Below are 22,750 nucleotides of genomic sequence, written 5' to 3'. Positions count from 1 at the left end.
TTTAATATTTAGAGATATTTTTTTAACAAAACCCGATAAATTAGTTATGTGATTTTAGTGCTCGTCAGTAAATTAGAAATTTATACGACCAATGGTATACAAGCGAATCTTGATACATCTAAATCATTGTACCAAGGGGTGCATATGCATAGATGGCGGCACTTCTTATACAAGCACTCTATATCCTTCATACATGCCCTTTTTTTTGATATCCAATATACTTACTTTAAAACTAATAATATCAAACCACATTCATTCTTCTTCAAGGAAATTTTCTGAGGAAATAAATAAGAATGAGAAAAATATCCTCCCCAGGTGCGGATCGAACACACTACCTCCTGTTTACTAGACAGTTGCTCTACCACTTGAGCTACCAAGGAGCTGTACATTTACTGGCACCGTAAGTTTAGATAAGATTTAGATGACATAACTAATTTGTCGGGCTTTGGTAAAAAGATAGCTCTGAAAATTAAGAATGAGAGACTTATCGAAATTTCTCAGTAGCTCAAGTGGTAGAGCAACTGTCTAGTAAACAGGAGGTTGTGTGTTCGATCCGCACCCGGGGAGGATATTTTTCTCATTCTTATTTATTTCTTAAGAAAATTTTCTTGAAGAAGAAATAATGTGGTTTGATATTATGAGTTTTAAAGTAAGTATATTGGATATTAAAAAAAAAGGCATGTATGGAGGATAAAGAGTGGTTGTATTGAAAGTGCCGCCATCTATGCATGTGAACCTCTTAATACAAGGATTTAGATGTATCAACACTCGCTTGTATACCATTGGTCGTATGAATTTCTTTAAACTTAAGCTTTTGTGAAAAATCTTGATTTAAGAATTTCAAGTTTAATATTTGATAATACTCCACTGTTGCCAATTTTTTTTTAATAAAGAAGAAATCGTTTTATCGGCTTGCCTTATTACTTGAGTAAGATGGTAAAATTTCGGTCTTCGCCATAAATAAGGCCCAACCATACAATTTTTAATTGATTTGTAACTCGATTTATGTATAAACTATTTTGTAATGTATACATGAAAAGAATGGTTATCTTGAGTGTTTCTTAGAAGCTTATTAACTGTTGTTTTAACATCAATTTAAACATTAATTATTGTTCCATAAATACCGAACTGGCCGTTAACATGTCGGAGTCTTCTTATCTGCACAAAAGGGATTCTTAGAGAAATAAGTCGCTGTTTGATAAAATTTAACTCTGGTGAATCTGACAGAATGACTTGATATGAAAGTCCGTTGCATGTTGATAATAATAAAAGTTTTTGTACGTCCAAAGATTTTTTACACGTAGAACAAATTGCTACTTCAGTAATGCCGCTAATAATATTTTTATGAAATACAAATAATTATTGAATATTAACATTTTTTTAAGAGTAGAAATAAGAAAAAAGTTATTATTTACCGGTAAATTTGGTTTTAAAATATTTTTATGTGCTGCAAATGACGATTTTAAATCTTTTTTTTACCAAAGCCTATCGCAAACTGCGCAAGAATGACTAAAAGTATTGTAGAAAAAATTGTGAAAAACATTTAAATGTTCTTGTGAGTGTTGATCATAGTTTGTATATTTTGCCACAACTTTACTATTATCTATTTCCGAGTCAACGTCAGTTTTCGAACCATTATCTGAAGGCTCATACATGTTTTTAATATCAATTTTGTTCTGTAAAATAATGTTTGAAACTAGAATTAGTGGTATGAAATGCAAGTTTGTCAAATGCAAATGGATAAACTTCGGACAATCGTTTACTTTAAAATGAGCAAAGATTTGTCTTTTCATATTAAGGAGTCTCCCTCGTGATAGTTCTCGAACCAAGACCCTATGAATTTAATAGTTAAAAATCTACTGAATTCAATGATATAATTATTAATATCGCTTACCTTGCAAAATTTCAAGATATTATTAATTTTATGTAACGCATTTTAGCACGTATTCTTATGGTAAAGCTTGCATACGTGATGAAAATAACTGAAAAACTCAAATAAATCAACAGTTTCCGTGATTAAAGCACACGCGTTATGTAGAAAAAACCTTCTTTTTTAAATGACCCCTAGCAAAGTAAGTGTTACCCTAGAAAATTTCGAGATATTCTATTAAAAATTTATCAAGTAATTATCTATTCACAGGTTAGATATTGACAAAAGATCATGTGTGGAGGATATACTGTGCGTGTATAAAAAAGGGAAACCAACTATACATATGCACCTCTTGATACGATAATAAAGATGTATCAACATTCGCTTGTATACATATTGGTCCTGATAAGTTTCTAGTTTACTGACAAGCATTTGAATTATTTACCTACTATATTGAGCTTAGGTGAAAGACAGCTCTCAAAACTTAGAATAAGAAGCTTATCTAATCTTATGGTGAGAATGAATGTACTGCTTTTTGGTAGCTCGAATGGTAGAGCAACTGTCTAGTAAACAGGAGATTGTGTGTTTAATCTGCACCTGGTAAGGATTTTTGTGTCATTCTTATCCATTTTTTGAAAAAAATTTTTTTGAAAAGAAATTATGTGGTTTAGTAATATGAATCTTAAGTATATTGGATATTTTTAAAAGAGCATGTTTAGATAATATAGATTGATTAAACATTTATTGGCACCAAATTTAAGTTGTAAAGCCATGTACATACAAAAGTCATTAAGAATCATGCAGCATATGTTACAATCTTAATATACGCTTACAATGGATATGAAACTCGATAAAGATTATTGAAAATGCGTTTGTTATGTTACATTTTTTTCCTTTTTCTTTTTTTTTTTATATTCAGTTGTGGAAGTTAATAAAATATAAGTAATTGATTTACATAATAGATTCTTTTTTTTTAATTGGCATGTATGGTTAGCCAGAATAGTGAAAATATAGTGATTTGTGTTTAACAGTACTTCAATGATGGTAAAAGATCCGTATTTCACAAATTTTCTCAAGTTTTTTATCATGTCTGTTTTTGGTTCTTCAAAAAGCTTACATTACTAGAAAATGTGTTTAATATTGTCATTACTTTTGTTGTACTCACATTGATCATTATTAAGGTAGTTTATTCTCACCAGTGGAGCTCATCCATAACTTCTTTTGCTATACAAATGAGTACACATAGATAGTAAAGAAAAAGTTGGTCACCACTGGCATACACACATTAAATTCTACATATCTATGTACACTCACACACTCATACACTTGTGGTTAGAAAAATCTTGCTACGTCGCAGCAATACTTTACGTAAACTATAAGTAAAATTTTTGCTAGTCTACAAGTTTTAATCAATAAAAATGTTGTTTGATTTTTGTTTAGTTTATAAGAAAAAAAAAAAAAAAAATTTATTAATCTAACCCCTTTTCCTCACACTCGGTGTAACAACTAATTACAAAACACAATTTCAAAAAAACAACTTGTACAAGTACACATAAATCAATTACATGTATAAATTTTTAAAAATTATTTTGTTAATTCAATTAATATTTTGTTAATTTGCATCAATTCAAACAGCTGTTCTGCTATATCGGTACAGTACGTATATCTAGATATATTGCCAGCGACTCATCTCCATGCGACTGCAATACGCTTTGTTGCCACATATCAGATAACCCACAATTTATTGTCTGCTTTATTTGGAAAATTGCTAACTTTCAATTTGATTTATTAAAAAACTGTACAGATGGCATCTCTGTGTAAAATATAATAGATTCGTCATATATTTTACTTCATGCTTATAATTTTTCATAAGAATTGTAAATATACTTTTTGTTTAATAATTCAAAACGTTCGTTTTTCGCGCAGCTCACCTATGCTTACCGTGTTAAAGAGTCCAACTTTGCAGCTTCATATGTCGAAAACGGTACGGACAGTCATAACAAAATTTTGAACATTTATGCATTACACTCTAATAAAGTGATATGCAAAGTTTAAAGAAGATTGTAAATAAAGTGATTTCGGGATAAACTACCTTAATAATATTAAATCTAGAGAGAACACAGTTAAGTGACATATGGCCACTTCTTATTCTATAAAAAGTTACAATAGCTTCTCTTGGAAGGCCACGGTCGTAGTACCAAGGTTTTTTCTTATTTTTGTGATACAATTAAAAGAATTCGTTTGCTTCAAGCTCAAATGATTTAAAAAAAAGCAGATTGTTCTCGATCAGGCAACTATTTTGAATTTTAGGTATAAGGTCAGTAAATGGAATTGACAGATTTTTAAGTGTGCCATTGCGTGCAGCATTTTTTGCCAAAAGATCAGCTTCATCATTGCCTCATATTCCTAAAAGGTAAGGTATCCAGTTCAATTTGAAGTCTTTCTTAAGAGAAGTAGCTGATGATATGAGCTTTTTTATCTGAACTATAAGTTGAGATTCAGCTTTGAGTCCAGATATGTTGTTTGAGAAAGTTAGATTACTGAGGGAGTCTGTAAAAATTTGAAAGTGGTTTTTGTTTGAAGAAATTATTTGCTTAAACCAGCAATTTTCGTAGCATTCTAGTAGAAGAGATTTTTTGTAGTTAAAGTCGAGGGTTGGGTCGTTAGATCGTTGTGAAAGTTCGTCTAAGTTCTTGATGATAAAGTTGTTTTCCCACGAGAGACATTTTAGAAGAAAAGTGTAGGCAAGGTACTTGAATCTGATGGTTAGTTAAGGTGTCTTAGATTCTGAAAGAATAATGTTAGTTTAAGCGCTTTTCCTGTATCCTCAAACTAGTTTTAAAGCTTTGTTTTGGACTATTTCAATTTTTTTGAAGTTGTATTAAGGACTAGGAGATGTAAAGGAGCCAGAGTATTTCATGATAGGTCTGAGCATCCCTTTATAAGATCTTATAAGCAGTAGTGGGTCGGCACCCCACTACGTTTTTCTTAAACATGCAATAATGCTCATAGGAATGTGGCTTCTGACAACAAGATAGTCAATTTGCTTATGCCAATTAAGATTATTGACTAGATATACTCTCAAAAATTAAACATTAATTGCTGGTAGAAGTTTTAACTTGTTGATTTTGATGAAATAACTATCAGTGTTGAAATTAGTTTTATTGGAAATCATTCATGTACATTCCTTTAGAGTAATTTTTAGGCCCTTCTTCAACAGAAAAAAAATGATTTTATTTACTTCTGAGTTAACTAGCCTAGTGGAGTCCATAATATTATCCAAAGATGTGTAAATGACTATATCGTCTGCGAAGCTCAATAAGTTAATTAATTTGCTTAGGATGGAGTTTATTTTATAAGTGTATAAGGCGTATAAAATTGGGCTGAGGGTGGAGCCTTGCGAAAGTCCTCCATTTGCGAAGAATTTTCCTTTTCTCGCTGAGTTGAGAGAAATAAGAAAACGGTCATGTATTAAATTTTTGACAAAGAGAAAAAGGTTTCTTGGAAGATGTAAATCAATAAGATCTTGGATGACAGTATCTGGTAAAACGTTATCAAAGGCACCTTTGAAATTAATAAATAGTGCAACGAGGCTTTTGTTTTGATAGAAACTATTGTGGATATCCATAGTGAGTTTGGTTACATTACGGATACAAGACCAACCTTTGCGAAATCCATTTTGTGATACCCTTAAGATGTTTTCTGATTTGAGATACCAGGTGAACCTGTCACTGATTATCTTCTCAATGATTTTAAAGAAACAAGAAGCCATGGCAATGGGCCTGGCTTTGTTATTTGGCTTAGGAATGAAAGAGATAAGGGAGTTTTTTCAGTCATCAGAAAATAGGTTCTAATTGTATAAATCATTAAAAATGTCTAAGAGTACATGTTTGTGTGATTCTGGAAGGTAATAGATAATTCTGTCAGTAATTTTGTCAAAACCTGGGGAAAAATTCAATTTTACAGAGTTAACCGCAACATTGAGTTCTTCGTAGGAAAAAGGTTTGGAAAGTATGTGATCTGGATTTTCTGGGTCACCTTTGAGAGTAGAAAAGTCCACAGGTTTTGTGACAGACTTGAAAGTGCAAGATGTGTCGATACAGTTTTCCGTTTCTTTCAGGAAAGCATGTTGCCTGTGGTTTTGTAAGGGTGGTTAAAGCCATTTTTAGAGCGTTTGACTTTGTGGCAGACATCTGTGATTTTAGTTTTGCTGTTAATTGAAGTACAAAATTTTTTGAAGAAGTCTCTTTTCTCCTCTCTCAGCAATTTTTTTTTTAAGCTATAATCTTTTTACGATTTATGAAAGAGTGTAAGTCACATCTGTTTTGTAGTAATTTAAAACTGGGTTATCTGATTCTGATGGCTCGGCTGCATCTTTCATTCCACCAAATGGGTTGTTTGGTTCTTCTTTTGAGCTTGTCTGGGGAAGGTTTTAAGAAGTAATCTTGTTCTTCATAACGGTAGTTTAGAGATTCTTTAATACTTCTGTGAAGCCAGTCAGTAAGGGTTTTATATTTCTGCAGAACGTCACTATTAATGTAATTAAGAGAGAAGAAAATATGATTAATTTTTTCCAATTCAAGATAGAGTTTATCTCAGTCTGGTTTCTTTAGATTATATCTGTAATCAGTTCTAGGAATATAGTCTGGTTAAACATTAGTTGCAATTTTAATAGGGTAGTGGTGGCTGCCCCAGGGATCATCCAGAACAGACCACTCCGAGGTGGATACAAGATTCATACATGCGAAGGAAAGATCTTTACTTAAGTAAATAATATCATGTTCATTTCAGGTACAATAGGTCAAACTACCGTAGCTTCAAAGAAAGAGGTAGTCATTATCAATGTTATCGAAGATCAAATTTTCATTAATACAGCTGTTGGAGCTGCCCCACAGAGGGTGGTGTGAGTTGAAGTCTCCAACAAGAGTGAAGGAGTCTAAGTTCTTTATAATATCAGATAGTTTTGACAATGCGTTTATTGTGATATTGTATCAATGTTTGGGGCGTCGATAGCATGCAATAATTGAGAAGGGACCTGAGCCAGTATCCACAGCAATAGAGTCAAGCTTAAGGCGATTAGAAAGCCAATTCAGAGTTAGTGTAGAATAAATAAGTTCTTCACTGACATAAAAGGCCATACCACCGTGTTTTTCAGCTATTGTTTAAAATTTGACTTCGTTAAATATCCTGATTGAGAGCCTGTCCTCCTCTTTCAGCCAGGTTTCTAGAAGAACCATAATATCAAAGTTATGGGCATGCTTTAAGAAATCTAACTTGTTGTTATTCTAACCTTTTTCTAAGTTTATTTTTTAGGCTTAGGCTTAGACTTAGAGGAGGAATAAGAGTACTTTATCACTACCGTGGACGAAACGCTTTTGAACTAATCAGGTAACTTGTAAGTGGAGTTGATGATACTTAGACTGTTGTGCTTTAATTTGTTCTCAATGTTTCAATGTTTTGTTTTTGAGAATCTTCACAGTGTTGCATTCCTCTTGATATTGTGTTTTGATACATTTATTTTTTTATTTTTTTATTTTTTTTTTTCAGGAGAAAAAGTTCTAGTGAGCGGCTTTCGTTTTATGAGAATCTGTCGTTTTTAAAATTCCAGCCCCCCAAGCACGTTACATGAAAAACTTCGTTCTAAAAAAATTATGTGATTTTGTATTATGAATATTGAGTACATTGGATGTTAAAAAAAGTGCATGTATAGTGGATATAGAGTGCTTGCGTTAAAAGTGTAACCATGCATACATATGCACCTCTTAATTCAATAATGAAGATGTATCAACTTTCGCTTGTATACCTATTGGTCGTAAAAAATTTTTAGTTTACCGACAAGCAATGAAATCATATACCTACTATATCGAGCTTAGGTAGAAAGACAGCTCTTAAAATTAAGAATGAGAAATTTTTCGAAACTTACGATGCGATTGAATGTACGGCTTCTCGGTAATTCAAATGGTAGAGCAACTGTCTAGTAAACAGGAGATTGTGTGTTCAATCTACACCCCGGAAAGATATTTTTCTCATTTTTATAAATTTCTTGTAAAAAATGTTTTGAAAAAAAATGATGTGGTTTAGTATTATGAATCTTTAGTAAATTGGATATTGAGAAAAGGGCATGTATAGAGGATATAAAGTGTTTGTATCAAAGTGCCGCCATCTATACATTTGCAACTGTTGATACAATGATTAAGATGTATAAACACTAACTTGTACACCTGTTGGTCGTATTAAATTTCTAGTTTACCGACAAGGATTAGAATCATATACCTACTATATCGAGCTTAGGTGAAAGACAGCTTTCAGAATTGAGAATAAAAAACTTATTTAAACTCATGGTGCAAATGAATGTACGGCTCTTCAGTAGCTTGAATAATAGATTAACTGTCTAGTAAAAAGGAGGTTGTGTGCTTGATCCGTACCAGGGGAGGAAATTTTTCTTATTCTTATTTATTTCCTAAAGAAAATTTCTTGTAAAAGAAATTAAGTGGCTTAGTATTGTAAATTTTAAGTATATCGGATGTTGACTGAAGGGCACGTATGAAGGAGACAGATTGCTTGTTTAAAAAGTACCGCTGTTTATACACATGCACCTCTTAATACAATGATTTAGATGTATCAACATTTGCTTGTCCTATTGGTCATAGGAAATGTCTAGCTTACTATCAAGCATTGGAATCGTATACCTTCTATATCGAGCTTACAAAATTTGTTTGATTGATAAATTTAAAAAACGTACTTGCCAGTCGTTTCATTGACGCTATTAATTGTAAGTATAACTCTTAATGATAATTATTCGTAGCGTAAATTTTAAATTAAATGTAAGCTTCTAAAACGCATTCTTAAGCTATTTCAAAGTATTTGCTGAATCTGTGAAATCGGTAACTTTAAGTTTTATAGCGTGACCAGGTATTTTAAAAGACTTCATGCATTTGTCTTTATTGCTTTCTCAAATGATATATTTTGTACCTCTTGATGTATCTGGTTCATCTTCAGTCTGCATGGCGACGCTTCTAAGGCCTCTTTCATCATGATGCTTGTCATGACACGGGGGTCGCCCCTGGGGTAAATCGATAGGAGCATTCTTCTTTCTGTTGACTCTACCTGTAGAGTCATAAATAGTCGTAATAAGAATGCAATACAAGGATTTTAAGAAATATTAATATAAAATTTATTGGCTACCTCTATTGGTGTCACTTGTTATAGTACTTTTCGACAAAGAGGGTGTTAAATACCTTCTTTAGCGGTCACTAAGGCTAGTTTTCTACGCAATATTTTACCATAAATATAATTTGAAAGTCAAAAGCAATGATAAAACATTATTTTCGTAAATATTTCAATTAACCTGGAGATATTTTTCTCTTATTGTAAGAAAGTTTCACCCCCGACTGCCCAGGCATACCATCGTCCAAAGTGTGCTGCTATTTTCTTCTGAGTGTAGTTTTAACGTTTGGAGCATTCTTAGAATCTTCGAGACATTTTTTGTTAACTTACAAAGTATTCTGTTTTGTTTTTCTTCCATTGTGCTCAAATTCCGTATGTATAAAATATTTTGTATAACTGTTACTGAGCATTTTTTAATTTTATCGTACGCCTCGTACGTTTTTTTTAACATTCCGTTGTTCCTAGCGTTAGATGGTAGACACTCCACCACCACTTGGATGGTTATAGTACTACAAATTAAAAATAGAGGGTACAACGTGACTGTGTGCACCCTAGCCAAGTAAATAATAAAGAGCTTTTTCAATACTCCTATTAATGAGTAAATAAAGTATGCAGATAGCACGTCCTTGAATCCGTTTCCAGAATATACTTTACATTTATCTTCTGACACTATGGTTGCGCATCGTGCACAATAACGTACGATCTCAAACAAAGTAGTGATCATAGTAGAAGCACACTGTTAGGAAATTCATACAAGCTTAAGAAAGTGCAAAAAATACACTGTATAAAACTTTCAAGTAAATTAATGATGAAAAAGACTTTGAAAGAGATCTCGCACTTATAGCTACTACATCGTTTTATCAAGAAAATATAATTCAGCTAAGAGTGTCGGATGAGGACCGAATTTCTTCTATTTTTGTTTTCTTTTCCTAACCTACTACTATACTTTCCGCATTTTAATTATTACTTTGGCCAATGCATATTAAATGTAATAGGCATACACAGTTAGGTAGGTCCACTCTAGTCATAGTCTGAAAAATTCTACAGTAACAGTTTGGTAGTAAAATATTGCACCTAAGAGAAAGTCACTTACTTTCACCGTGGTCACTTACTCTTCTTAATATTGCACTCTCGCTGTTATCACTAACTGTTATGCACAACCGTCTGCAGATATTTTTTAGGTGACTAAACATGAGATGTCTTTTAGGTTTAAGCATGTTTGACAAGTCTTTTTGCAGCATTTTATATAATAAAATAAAAGGCATACTGTTGTGCCTTATGAATCACATATTGCCAAAAACTTGAGTGGGACATCACTTTGGATATTAAAATTGTAAGAGGGGGGAGTACAAAAGCTACACAAGTTTTTCAAGCTTGAGGGTTTTACTTGTGTATAGACCCGTTAGTCTTCCCTACAACTTAGATGACGAGTGACATAGAACACTTTCACAGTGCCCACAAAATTTTGTCAGTAAAAAGAATTTTGGTCAAGATTAACTGTGTCGTACGAATCTGGTAAAATAGATTGTGCTCAATTTAGAAAAATGCATTTTTATCGCGTGATAGTGATAAAAATTTAGCAGATTCTATTAATCTCACGAGAAATCGAAAAACCAATGGAAGCGGTGTTATATTGACTGCAAAGGTAATACTGTATTCGTATCCACCTAACAAGACGGCTTAAAAAAAAATCGTCGTAGAGCTTCACTATTATGTAAATTGTCAGTATTTTAAGCCTTTCTTGCGGCTTTTTATATGTCAGGTTACAGGAGGTATATTTATAAATGTACATGTATGGAGCGAGCTTAAAGACAATTTTGCTTTCATAAATAATTACTTTACTAATAAAAACATTAGTCAGAAGGAACGGATACAAGTGGGTAAGATTAAGTTAATATGCACATTATCTTATGTAATGGAATCGGTGATTTTTAATAAAAATAAAATTAGTGACAGACAAGATAAAAGTGAAAAAAAGAGAAAATGGATAGTTCGACCGTTGCTATGCAACACTGTACCTTTTTAGGACTCACTTAAGCTGTCAAATGTGTAGATAAAAGGGAACGCCACATCGAGTGTGCAGCAACGTCAGTTAACAAGTACAAAGAGTTTATAGTGAGTGACTTAACTGATTTATTATAAAGTATGACTCTGATGAATAAAATCAGTGTATTAAATGTGGAAAAGGTGATTGAAAAAAAACATCCAACGCTAGAAGAAACTATAAAAGGATGTCTTTATTCTGCAGTAAATAATTTCTTTTAAGAGAAACATTTTGACGTGATACTCTTAGAGTTAACTACGTACTGTTCAAAAGTATTTTTAAATAAGATTTATTTAAAGTTAAACCAAATATTAATCGAAAAATCAAGCTCATATTTCCTTTAACACTATTTTCTCGACACCAGAGCTTAGTCTAGTTTCATCCTTCGTCAGTATTCAGTTGCACAAAAAATCCATTTTACTACGTATTGTATGCATTTATATTTAACAAATTTTTTAATCGAAATAATAAGATTTTGTAATAGTCAATTAACAAAATATTTTATTCACAAAGACGTAAAAAATGTCGTTTTACGTAGACACGTGCCTACAGAACGACAAGTTTAAAAGAAAAAGTGCAATAATCTTATTAATAATAAATTTAAGTTTTGGAAATTGTTCTTATATAATTTTCAAAATGTCATTTGCAATCCTGACTCACAGTATAACAACCTCGTTACGCTTTGCAAACTGTGTCCTTAATATGGACAATTAAAGGGAAAAATGTGTGCAGAGTACCACCGTCTTAATATTGCCAAGAATACAGAATTATTCACGCCAAGACACAAAGGTATTTGTGTCTCTTTTTAACTACTATTACGAAAACAGTTTTCATATACGTTTAGATTATCACTTGATGATTGACATACAGTTTGAGAGGCTACTTTAAAGTTTCAGAGCTGACACTTCTGTCTCAATAACAAGAATATAGTGGAATTGAATTGGAAAACTGTTTTTGTTAAAATTTGTTGTGTTTCCAAAAAATGTGTTTAATTTCAGTTTTTTTAGTACGTAATTTTATATTAATTATCTACTCACGATGTAACAATATTATGCTTGCGGTCTTAGCTATAAATAAAAGCGACGTTAGAGATAATGTAATTAAAATACGTTAAGAAAAAGAATCAAAAAGTTATCATCTTACAGATTATGAATATCTTTACTCTATAAACTTTATTTCAAAAACGTTATTATTGAGCACAAGAAAAAACTTATTGATTGGTTGAAAGTTTATCGTATGACCATTGAAAAAAAACTGTGGGTCCAACGTGCAAATTTAATAATTATTCATTATTAAGTACAGTAAATAAACTAACATTTTAGTATGTTAATAAATAGTAGAACCATCAGTGGAAAAATTAATTAAAAATGAAAATTAGGTATTTTTATTTCAACATACAAAAAATATTTTTTTTAAACTGATAGTTAATAATCTTCTTACCTAATTCATAAGTAAAAACGAACAAGAAATTTACCATCACTTACTAAGAACGTTCTTTTCTGTTCTTTTAAGTTAACAGCATTATAACGCTCACCTTGTTTACTTTTTCACGTCAGTTTACTTAATTATATTGACAATTTTCTTCAACATTCATTTAAAATCACGTAAGTTGACGTATGGAGTCCAGAGGTGAATACAACATTTATTTACATTTATATTTGGACAAATTTTGGTAATACTTAATGCTTACCGAGTTAGAATATGATAATAAAAATTGTTGCACTTACTAAAATGGTAGTTACAACAAATGTTTTATTATGTAGGCTATCAACTATTTGAGTGAAGACCTCTCCATAGCTCCTTGTAAAATTGATTCCTTTTGTACTATTCCATGAACCAATTTTCTGTAATCCATCTTTTGTGTTCATTTCAATAATATCTAATACAAAATCTGTACGAAAACCTTGATTATCAAATTTTATTGTGCCAGTCAATCCTGTCATCTCTACCTGTAAAATATACACGTCTTTAAAAACTGTTGAGGATAATAAGTCATAAGTAACTCTGTTTATCCTTACAAAAATTGACTGCAATAATTTAAGATGCAATAACACATGGTCTAGAAACATTTCCGTTCATAAAGTAGACCCGTAACAAAACTTCTTTACGATATTGTGCGAAACATCTTACAAAATATTTTACAAGATAAGCTACATAAAATCTCATAACATATTGTGTAAAGTTCTTGTACAATAACTGACATGATATGGTATACGATGTGGAGCAAGATTTCCGTCATCTAAAAATTATGGAAATATAACGTGTAACTTCTTAATTTTAAGAATTTTTTTGTCAGACGCGTGTTATACTTGCTAATATAAATGGTAAAACAAACAAGCGTGACTTTAACCGCTAGCAAGAAGTTTCCAGCTTGGTCTGGAAAACCCCTAGTCAAGAGTCTCATTTACTTGGCAAGAGAGGATCTTACTCGGGGAGAAATTTACATCATTATAAGTTATACATTTGAATCAAATGTATATTTCTTTATTTTTTGTACGTCATTTTAAGGTAAAGGGTATCATGTAGCCAATGGTGCAATCGATATTGTACGATGTCTTATAAGATTTCGTGAATTATAATTTGTAAGTTATCTTATAGGACAAGTTGTACGATATTGCGCAGAAACTTTTTTGAAAGAATATTTAACTTTACAGTTATTTGGCAAATAGAAGTGCTGTCAAAAAACGATAATTTATATCAGTTTTATCAATGACTTCAATTTTTTTAAGGAGGTTAAAAGTTTCAGTAAGTGTAGCTTTTAAATTATTTATGAATAAAGTTGTCGTAATAATATCTTTCTTATCAGACACTGTTTTCCAGTTAAGAATAAGTTTTAAGACTCTACCATTATGTTCAACAGCTGATAACACATTACCTTTACTTAAGATTCTCAATAAGATTAATTCTAACTTGTCACTTGTAATCTATGTTACCAGAAGATAAGATGCTTGACAAATGCTAATGATATTCATAATTTGTTAAAGTATTCAATGAAATAATTGCAGACGCAGATGGTTATACTGTAATACTTTTAATTAGTACATAATAGCCACTACCAATACCTTGGGTAATGCTAACGTTACTCGTCGATGAATTATTGAACTGGATTAGGGCCTTGAACTAGTTTTGTACGGGCTGAAAGGTAGTTCAACAAAAAAAAATTTTTAATAACATTATCATCTGTGTTTTCAATTATTTCACCATCATTTGCTGTCCATAGAGCCATTTAACACATATTAAAATTTATAAGACAAGAGTCCATTCAAATATTGATTTTCTTAAATAAGTCTTTTGACCCCCTTTTTCTTACTCCTTCTTTTCACGTATGAATTTTTTTAATAAACTTTGAAATAAACATGATTTTTTCAAAATATTTCTAGAATGTATTAATTTACTGATTTAATGTTTTTTATTTAAATGTGCTATTTGTTATCAAAATTCCAAATACCCATTCAGTATTTGCTGCAGTCATTTGCGTATTACCAACACATGTTAAGTTAAATGTAATACATGTCTTCCCTTTATGATATTGAGTGAAAGCAACCGCTCGTAGATTTTCAAAAATTTTAAAATCTAGTAACCCAATTCATTATTAATTTTGACAGAAGATTCATTACAAGTTTTAAAATTATTTACGCTACTTACAAAAATCTTACGGCAAAATAGTTTATCAAGTATGATTTGCCCTTTAACTGCTGTAAGTAGTAATCTTTTTCAATGATACGTAATCTCAAGTCAGCCACACTCGCAATCAATTTTATGACGTTACTTTCATAAGTAGAAGCTTACACACTGTGTAATGATATGCAACACATTTGTATCCTCATAGGTTGAATCGATTATAATATCATGCCTTAAGAAATTTTGATAATTTTCTTGAGCGTTGTGATGAACCTAACAGAACTTTTACTCTTACCGCAGTACTAAGAATATAAGTTCAATAGACTATTCGCCAAAATTTCCAAAATAACTGATACAATCTGTTTCCAGTTTTGCAGAAGATAAATTTTAATATCCTAATTTTTCCATGTGCCTACGCATACTGTACAAGCCTACGAAAAAAAACTTTTTTTTACTTTAAACGTCATTTGTAACACGATAAATAATCATGATAAATTAATAATTATTATTTAGCTTTCAAATCCATTCACTGATATTGTGTTACAAAATAAAATTTAAAACACTGCTCTCTTCGATCGTATCTTTTACTTTTGGTATAGCATTCATTTGACGTTAATAAGCTGGTCTAGGTTGCAAGATCGCATCACCACTCATAAGACTACACGTAATGTGCTTGACAAATGCTTTTCTCATACGATTCCTTGATAATTTCTAAAAATTTTTCTAGTGCCATAAATAAAATAATTTTGTTAACAAATTGTGATCTCGTAGTGTGTTTGATTGTTTCCATAGTAAATTGAATTTTCTAAAGGACGCTAGGCATTGTATTTTATAAATAGGTATGAAACTTAAACTTAAAAAAATGACTATCTTATACATTATTCGATTAGTAGTAAGAAGAGTGACAAAAGATAATATATTGTTAAGTCTGAAATGATTTCAAATGTATTGTTTTTTTGCCAAAAAAATGATAGTTTCATAAAATTATTTTAAACATTATTCTCTAATGAGTAGATACATTCTCATTGAGGGTTGCTAGCACTTTATATATTTGTTTCTATAACCGAATCATATTACTAACATTTAAATGTGGTAATCTGTTGCCTGCTAAGGTAACACAATTGTTAAGACTTTTACAAACTTGATATCACGTATGCAGTAATAAAAATCGAGTTATGTTTATATTTTTATTTTGTATGATATTCACTACGAACCACATATAGCCATATGTTAAGTATTCAACACACAAGTGTTTAAATAAAGTTCCCTCATTGAATGTCTGAGGTAACAAGATTTTTTCTTAGGATAAAAGAGAAAAGGAAGCCTATATTGTTTTTTAAGTGTAAGTTAAATGCTTTTTATTTTCAAGGTTAACTAATTGTTACGTTAACAGAAGTAATTAAAAGATAAGCTACTTTTTGTTATATTAGAAACATTCAGCCACAATTTTATGTTTTTCAAGCTAAAGCTTGTGCTCGATACATAGGGAACTAGATTTAAGAGCAGTTACAGACAACTTGACAATAGCACCGCTGTTGGCGCACTTAAGGTCCTACCAGATACTCCTGCAGTTAAATAAGCGTATTTCTGTTATCACATTATATCTTCTGTAAAGTGTCTTCCACAGAGCTTTTCACAAAAATTCTTAACCAGCAAGGTTTATTTTTCTCTTAAAATATGTATACACTGACTTAGAGTGCTGATCTCTAACTCCTGTGTGTTTTGGTCACTAACACGATTGATCTTGTAAGTGATTGATCACCTAGGCTTTAGCTGGTAGTAAATAAAATTAAAAAAAAAAATTTGTGACAGTAACTCATTCTTTCTATCTTTTTTTTTAAACTGTGGTGGCTTAGTCAGCTAGCTTATGGGTTGGCACGTTGGAGACCACGGTTAGATTTCCGGCCAGTGTGGCGTTTGTTGAGCAAGCACCTCTGTAAATTTTAACATGTGCTATATCACTATACAATGCTCCTGGTGGAGGGGATGGGTGACCCAAAAGTAGTAATTTTCAAAAAGTATCGAGGGGTTCACCGGCTTGGTGTATACTTAAAGTTCTCTGAGTTAATGGGCTAACGTAGATAGATTTATCTTCTTCAGCGTGCCCCCAGTCAAGAGAGAAATCTTGGGTTTATCTCCAGGTGAAAGCTCTCTGGCTAGTAGAAAGAAGAATCTCAAAATTATTTTCAGGTAAAGATTCCTTCACCTGTTATAAGGCAACGACAATTTTTCAAACAAAGTAAATAGATGATTAGCCGTCTATGGCAACACTAAAAAATTCATTGGAAGCGCTAATTAGCTGTAATCTAATCGCAGGCTTAAGTTAATAAGTTTTATAATTAAACTAACATTTTAACTAATTAGGTAGAATGTTGTTTTTTCACCTTCCTCCCATCAAACTTTTTGATGCTAGAGAGAGACAAGCAATACTTCACAATGCTTCATCTCATCCGTCTTTCTTAACCATGGTTTTTCATGTTTAAGTAGGTTAAGTTATTATGTTAGTGTTAGTCTAGGTAACTCATTAACATCGTATTAGTGTGTGCCTCAAAAAACATAGCTAGTTCAGATTGATATGAAAAAAATTGGTTACAGGCTGACAGCTAAACTAAGTAACTGCTTAATTTTTCATCGTTGGATTACATTTTGTATATTATTGTATTCCAAAAAGGGATATGGTAGATATGTAGAAGACCTATACTTACTATTTTAATTACTGTTCTCTTACTATTTTATTAGTGTATTTTAGAGATTTACTAACATTTACATACCTGATATTGCATGCTGGCTTATCACCATGGCTCGAGCACACCTTGTAGGAAGTACGAAAAAATTAATATCTAAACCTACATTTTTAATCTCGTACAAAAGGATACTTTTAGTATAATGCTATTTATCACAGTTACTTATTTGTTATGTAAAGGTCTTTATGCTTTGTATGTCTAATTTAAGGACCTTTTTTTTAAGATAGTACAAGAAAATTATTTAATAGTTGAAAAGTAAGTATTACTATCAATATCATTATCATTTATCTATTACCTAATGAATTTAACTTGAAAACCAGGTGTGGATCTTAGGACCCCCATCAAATGTAAAACGTAAGGAAATACGTTATTCAACTTGATGGAATTTGATTGTCTATGATAAAAAGTTTTTGTTTTTTTAATTTCATAATAATCTTTATTTTCTAATTTTACATTGAAATTACAGTTTTTTACGAATTAAATTTTGATCACTTATTATTATAGGTTAGAAAAAAGCAAATATCAAATTTTGTCTAAGTTTATTTATTTGATTATATATAAAAAAGCATTATGAATCGCTATTACATAAAAATAAGTATGTTATTTGAAAATGCTTCTAATATTTTTTTCTTAATAATGGTAAAATACATATACATAAACATTTTTATTGCTATTTGCTGAATATTATGGAATCTCACTACCATAACTACCAATTTTCTGTCAAATAATGCTCTAAAGTCATAGTATGAATTAAAAAAAATGTATTTCTGGTACGCAACCTCAAAAATACTTGTCCAAGGAATCTTAGAACAACTAAAAATGCTCTTCAAATTTTTGAAGCGAAACTTTTTTTATGCCCTTTCAGAGCCAAGGAAGAACGCGAAATCGACAGTTCTTCATGCTTCCCTCACTCTACTAAGTTCCTTTGTATATATATATATATATATATATATATATATATATATATATATATATATATATATATATATATATATATATATATACATATATATACAGCATGATATGTAACGGTGGCATTTCCCGAAAACCGCGTGTAGAGCAATTTTTTCTGACGCGAACCCCGTTGGAATTGATTTTTTAAGGTGAATAGGTTTTAAATGGCAGCCGATTAAAAACACGTTCCAAACTACCCCTAAATGGGTTATTGGAAAGCTATATATAGCTTGCCCGCATAAACTTGCGACGTTGCCACATTGTCGTTTGAGCTTAGTCGGTAAGCAGTGAGAACTATATCCATGTGCACACGCAAGAGCGTCAGCTACTGCTGGTAACTTAAAGGTTGGATGTAAAAAGGTAAATAATGTCTGCTCCTTATGTTGTCAGTTGTTAATCCACGCGCTTACTGTCTTTTTCACTCTTGTGTTGGACAAAAACATCTTTAAATGTTTATACTTAAGTAATTTTACCTCAAATTAAAGTAAAAGACCATATCAGTAGGGATTTTTTCACTCTACACGATAATATTTTTGCAAAAATAGTCGACCTCTAGGTCAAAAATATTGTTCTTAGGTATGTTTTGCTTGCGTTCCTGGGAATGAAGTATGTACACGATTGAGAACGAGTCCATTTATAAATTGCAATAATCAAAGTATATTACAGTTGATATTGCTCATAAAAATCATTTATTTATCATAAAACATATGTATGTACATGAGCACATGTGATCATGAACATAATCATGCATCAATGCTCTAAATACTATCTAATTATTTCAAAAAAAAATTGTAGAACATCTATTAAAAAAAATCATATCTTTACAGTGTATTGAATAATGATTTACGAATGTCACGATAATAAAATGTTCGTTGATATACATCTTTATTCAGACAAAACTAAGCCATCCATATAAACTGAGACGGTGAGAATAAAAAATAGCTTACAAAATACAGAACATAAATTAAATCAAACTAAGTCCCCGCCAAGTGCCCGCCAAGTACCCGGGAAGTCCCCGCCAAGTGCCCGAGAAGTACCCGAGAAGTACCCGGGAAGTCGCAGCAGGTGCCCAAGAAGTACCCGCCAAGTGCCCGAGAAGTACCCACCAAGTGCCCGGGAAGTCCTTGCCAAATGCCCGCCAAGTACCCGCCAGTTACCCGGTAAGTACCCGGTAAGTGCCCCGGAAGTCCCCGACAAGTACAATACTGTCGGGTACTTTCTGGATACTTGCCGGGCACTTCCCGGGCACTTGGTGGGGACTTCCCAGGCACTTCGCGGAGACCTCCCGGGCTCTTCGCCGGGACTTCCCAGGCACTTCCTGGGTACTTGGTGGGTACATCTTGGGCAATTGGTGGGTACTTCCCAGGCACTTACTTTCCGGGTACTTGGCAGGTACTTGGCGGGCACTTTCCGGGCAATTGGTGGGTACTTCCTAGGTCCTTGACGGGTACTTTCCGGGCACTTGGTGTGTACTTCCCGGGCACTCGGCGGAGACTTCCCAGGTACTTGGTGGGCAATTGGCGGGGCATTAGTTCAATTAAATTTATTTTCTGTATGTTGTAAGCTATTTTTTAACCTCACTGCGTCAGTTCATATTGATGGTTAAGTTTTAACTTAATAAAGATGTACATCAACCAAAAATTTTATTACCGTAAAATTTTCAAATTAATATTTAATACACTGTAAAGCTTATGGTTTTTTTAAATAGATGGTTTATAATTTCTGTTGAATATTAAGAGCATTTTTAAACGTATTATTTTAAAGTTTGTAAATTTCGATGATTAATAAATGATTTCTATAAGCAATATCAACTGTATTAAACTTTGATTATTGCAATTTATGAATGGACTCGTTCTTAATCGTGTACAGACGTTATGTCTGGGAACACAAGCAAGACATACTAAACAATAATGTTTTTGACCGAGATGTCGACTATTTTCGCAAAAATACTATCGTGTAGCGTGGAAAAATCCCTACTGATATGGTCTTTTACTTTAATTTGAGGTAAAATTACTTAAGTATAAACATTTAAAGATGTTTTTGTCCAACATGAGAGTAAGAATGACAGTAAGCGCGTGGATAAACAACTGACAACATAAGGAGCAGACAATATTCACCTTTTTACATCCAACCTTCAAGTTACCAGCAGTAGCTGACGCTCTTGCGTGTGCACATGGATATAGTTCTCACTGCTTACCGACTAAGCTCTATGTGGCAACGTCGCAACTTTAAGCGGGTGCGCATAGCCTTCCAACCCCATTTAGAGGCAGTTTGGAACGTATTTTAAATCGGCTCCCATTTAAAATCTATTTGCCCTAAAAAATTAATTTCAACTGGGTTCGCGTCCGAAAAAATTGCTCTACACGCGGTTCTTGGGAAATGCCACCGTTACATATCATGCTGTATGTACGTGAGGTGCACATAATTCAATTTATATATATTATAATAAAAGTGATTCTACCCTATGCGCTTTTTACGTGCCAAACCTTAAGAAATATTTTAAACCTAAAAATTTATTTATTATGTCATATGATTTAAATTTAGTATCTTCAAAATATTGGACTTATTAGATAAATATATAACAGTTTTCTAGTTCGTTTACTTTTCTTAATGCTGTTTCTTATATTTTAATATACTGAAAATGTACATACAGTATCAAGTTTCGTACCACAATATCTTATTATATGATAAATACAATTTATATTTGGAGCTAAAGTATTTTTGAATAAATCGAATTTAATACATGCATATATATACATGTATTGCAAGACCCTGAAATTGTCCTTGACAATTTCTGAGTGTGTTTAAATAATAAATTTCTAAGGGAAACAGAGGATAAGGGAGTCTTATCAATCGAATAAAAAGATAAAACAAATTGATCTTTTATGTATTATTGATTATATGTAGCGTTACACGGATAAATGTGACGTACGACCGTTACGCATCTCGAGAAAATAAGTAAAACTGCCTAAATTTCTACCCTAAACAAGATCATTTGAAGCAAACTAAATATCACCTATCTGGTTACTCCGAACTTTAACGGTATTCTTCATACGAAATCAAAAGTCTTAATTATTGCGGATAACGTGCGGCGCTCTTTCTTAATTCCCTTTACATTAACAGTCAACTAAAATGGAATAATAATATGTCAAATATAAGAAAACCTACCGCTATTTAAAACTAAAAAAAATATCAGAGAGGGCGTATTTTTGACTCTCTCATAATATATAGGCGACAAACAAAGATGTATCGGGGCGTGAATGATTGGAGTCTACCCTGACCAACTTCTTGGATCCAACAAAAATTTTAAGCTTATACCCACTCACCTTAATGGCACCCTAGAGTGTTAAAAGCTCCCTTCTGAAGAGAGGAATCAGTACTCACGATTCTCACGTAATCGACGATCAAGCACCAGGCCCCTGTGGATCCCCTGAGAGGACCTTTTCATCGTCGTACCTGAACAAAAACTGAACTCATTTTTTCTTTCTCATTGCCCAGCAGAGCTCGGTCTTCCCATCGGAGTCGTGCCCGTCAGGCCATCGCCAGGGCCGGCAGATAATACGGAGTGAGTGGGTAGTACTATCCACTTGAAAAATCTCGAGTGGGTAAATTACCCACCGAAATTCGTTGATGTAACCCAATAAACATAACCACATAATCCTATACTTTTAACGGGCCAGTGGTTAAAGTTCATAACCAATAGAATTTTGAAATTCTCCGCTCGAAAATTCTAATGTTGCTATGCGTGAGGATTTCAAAAAAAGATAGATAAGATCTTAACATACGTTTTGCTTTACTTTTAAATTTCACGTGGTTCACGGTCTCGCAACTGGGAGTGCTGCTGATGTACATGTGAAGTGCTGCTGCGCATCTATTTTTATTTAACCAATCACAGCTCGTTATAGCTTTGTCCGTATTATGTTTCTGACCAATACGATTATATCAGTATTCATTGTAAACGGTGGAAACAGAGACTTGCGCAGAACGTGAAAAATTTATCGGTCTGAAGAATACATTTTTTTTTTTTTGGTATGATGGATAAATTTGTAGTGAGAAAGAAAAGGAAACACGAAGATAGTGTAGATGATGCTGTTGGGCAACAGAATAAGGAAAAGAAATCCTTCATAACAGAATTGACCAACAGTGAAGCCAATATTAAACACATTGAGCCTGTTCAGTCAGTTGATGCAGAAAATTGTAAGAACACTATGAAATAACTAAAATTTCCATAGTTTTTTAAGTTTTATTTTTCAAAGCGGCGAAAAATATCAAATAAGTATGTGATATTTTTGCTTCTTAGCTCTCAGCTGTCATATAAAGACACATACACATACCTGTGAGAGCGTCTGT

The 22,750-nt window shown here is 32.2% G+C and overlaps 1 protein-coding gene across 1 annotated transcript in view; it reads right to left on the bottom strand.

Moving 5' to 3' along the window:
• Positions 1–22,750, bottom strand: part of KaiR1D (Kainate-type ionotropic glutamate receptor subunit 1D) — a 1,638,136-nt gene that overhangs the window by 874,457 nt on the left and 740,929 nt on the right. The window contains exon 17 of the mRNA XM_089592467.1: positions 12,809–13,030. Within this exon, the coding sequence (XP_089448593.1) occupies positions 12,809–13,030 (222 nt within the window). The remainder of the gene's footprint in view (positions 1–12,808; positions 13,031–22,750) is intronic.

Source organism: Copidosoma floridanum, unplaced genomic scaffold (genome assembly GCF_036245765.1).
Source record: "Copidosoma floridanum isolate Cflo_tuat_1 unplaced genomic scaffold, Cflo_Japanese_pri ptg000017l, whole genome shotgun sequence".
Taxonomy (NCBI): Eukaryota; Metazoa; Arthropoda; class Insecta; order Hymenoptera; family Encyrtidae; genus Copidosoma; species Copidosoma floridanum.
Note: the sequence above shows the minus strand (reverse complement) of the source record. Positions and strands in the feature narration are given on the sequence as shown.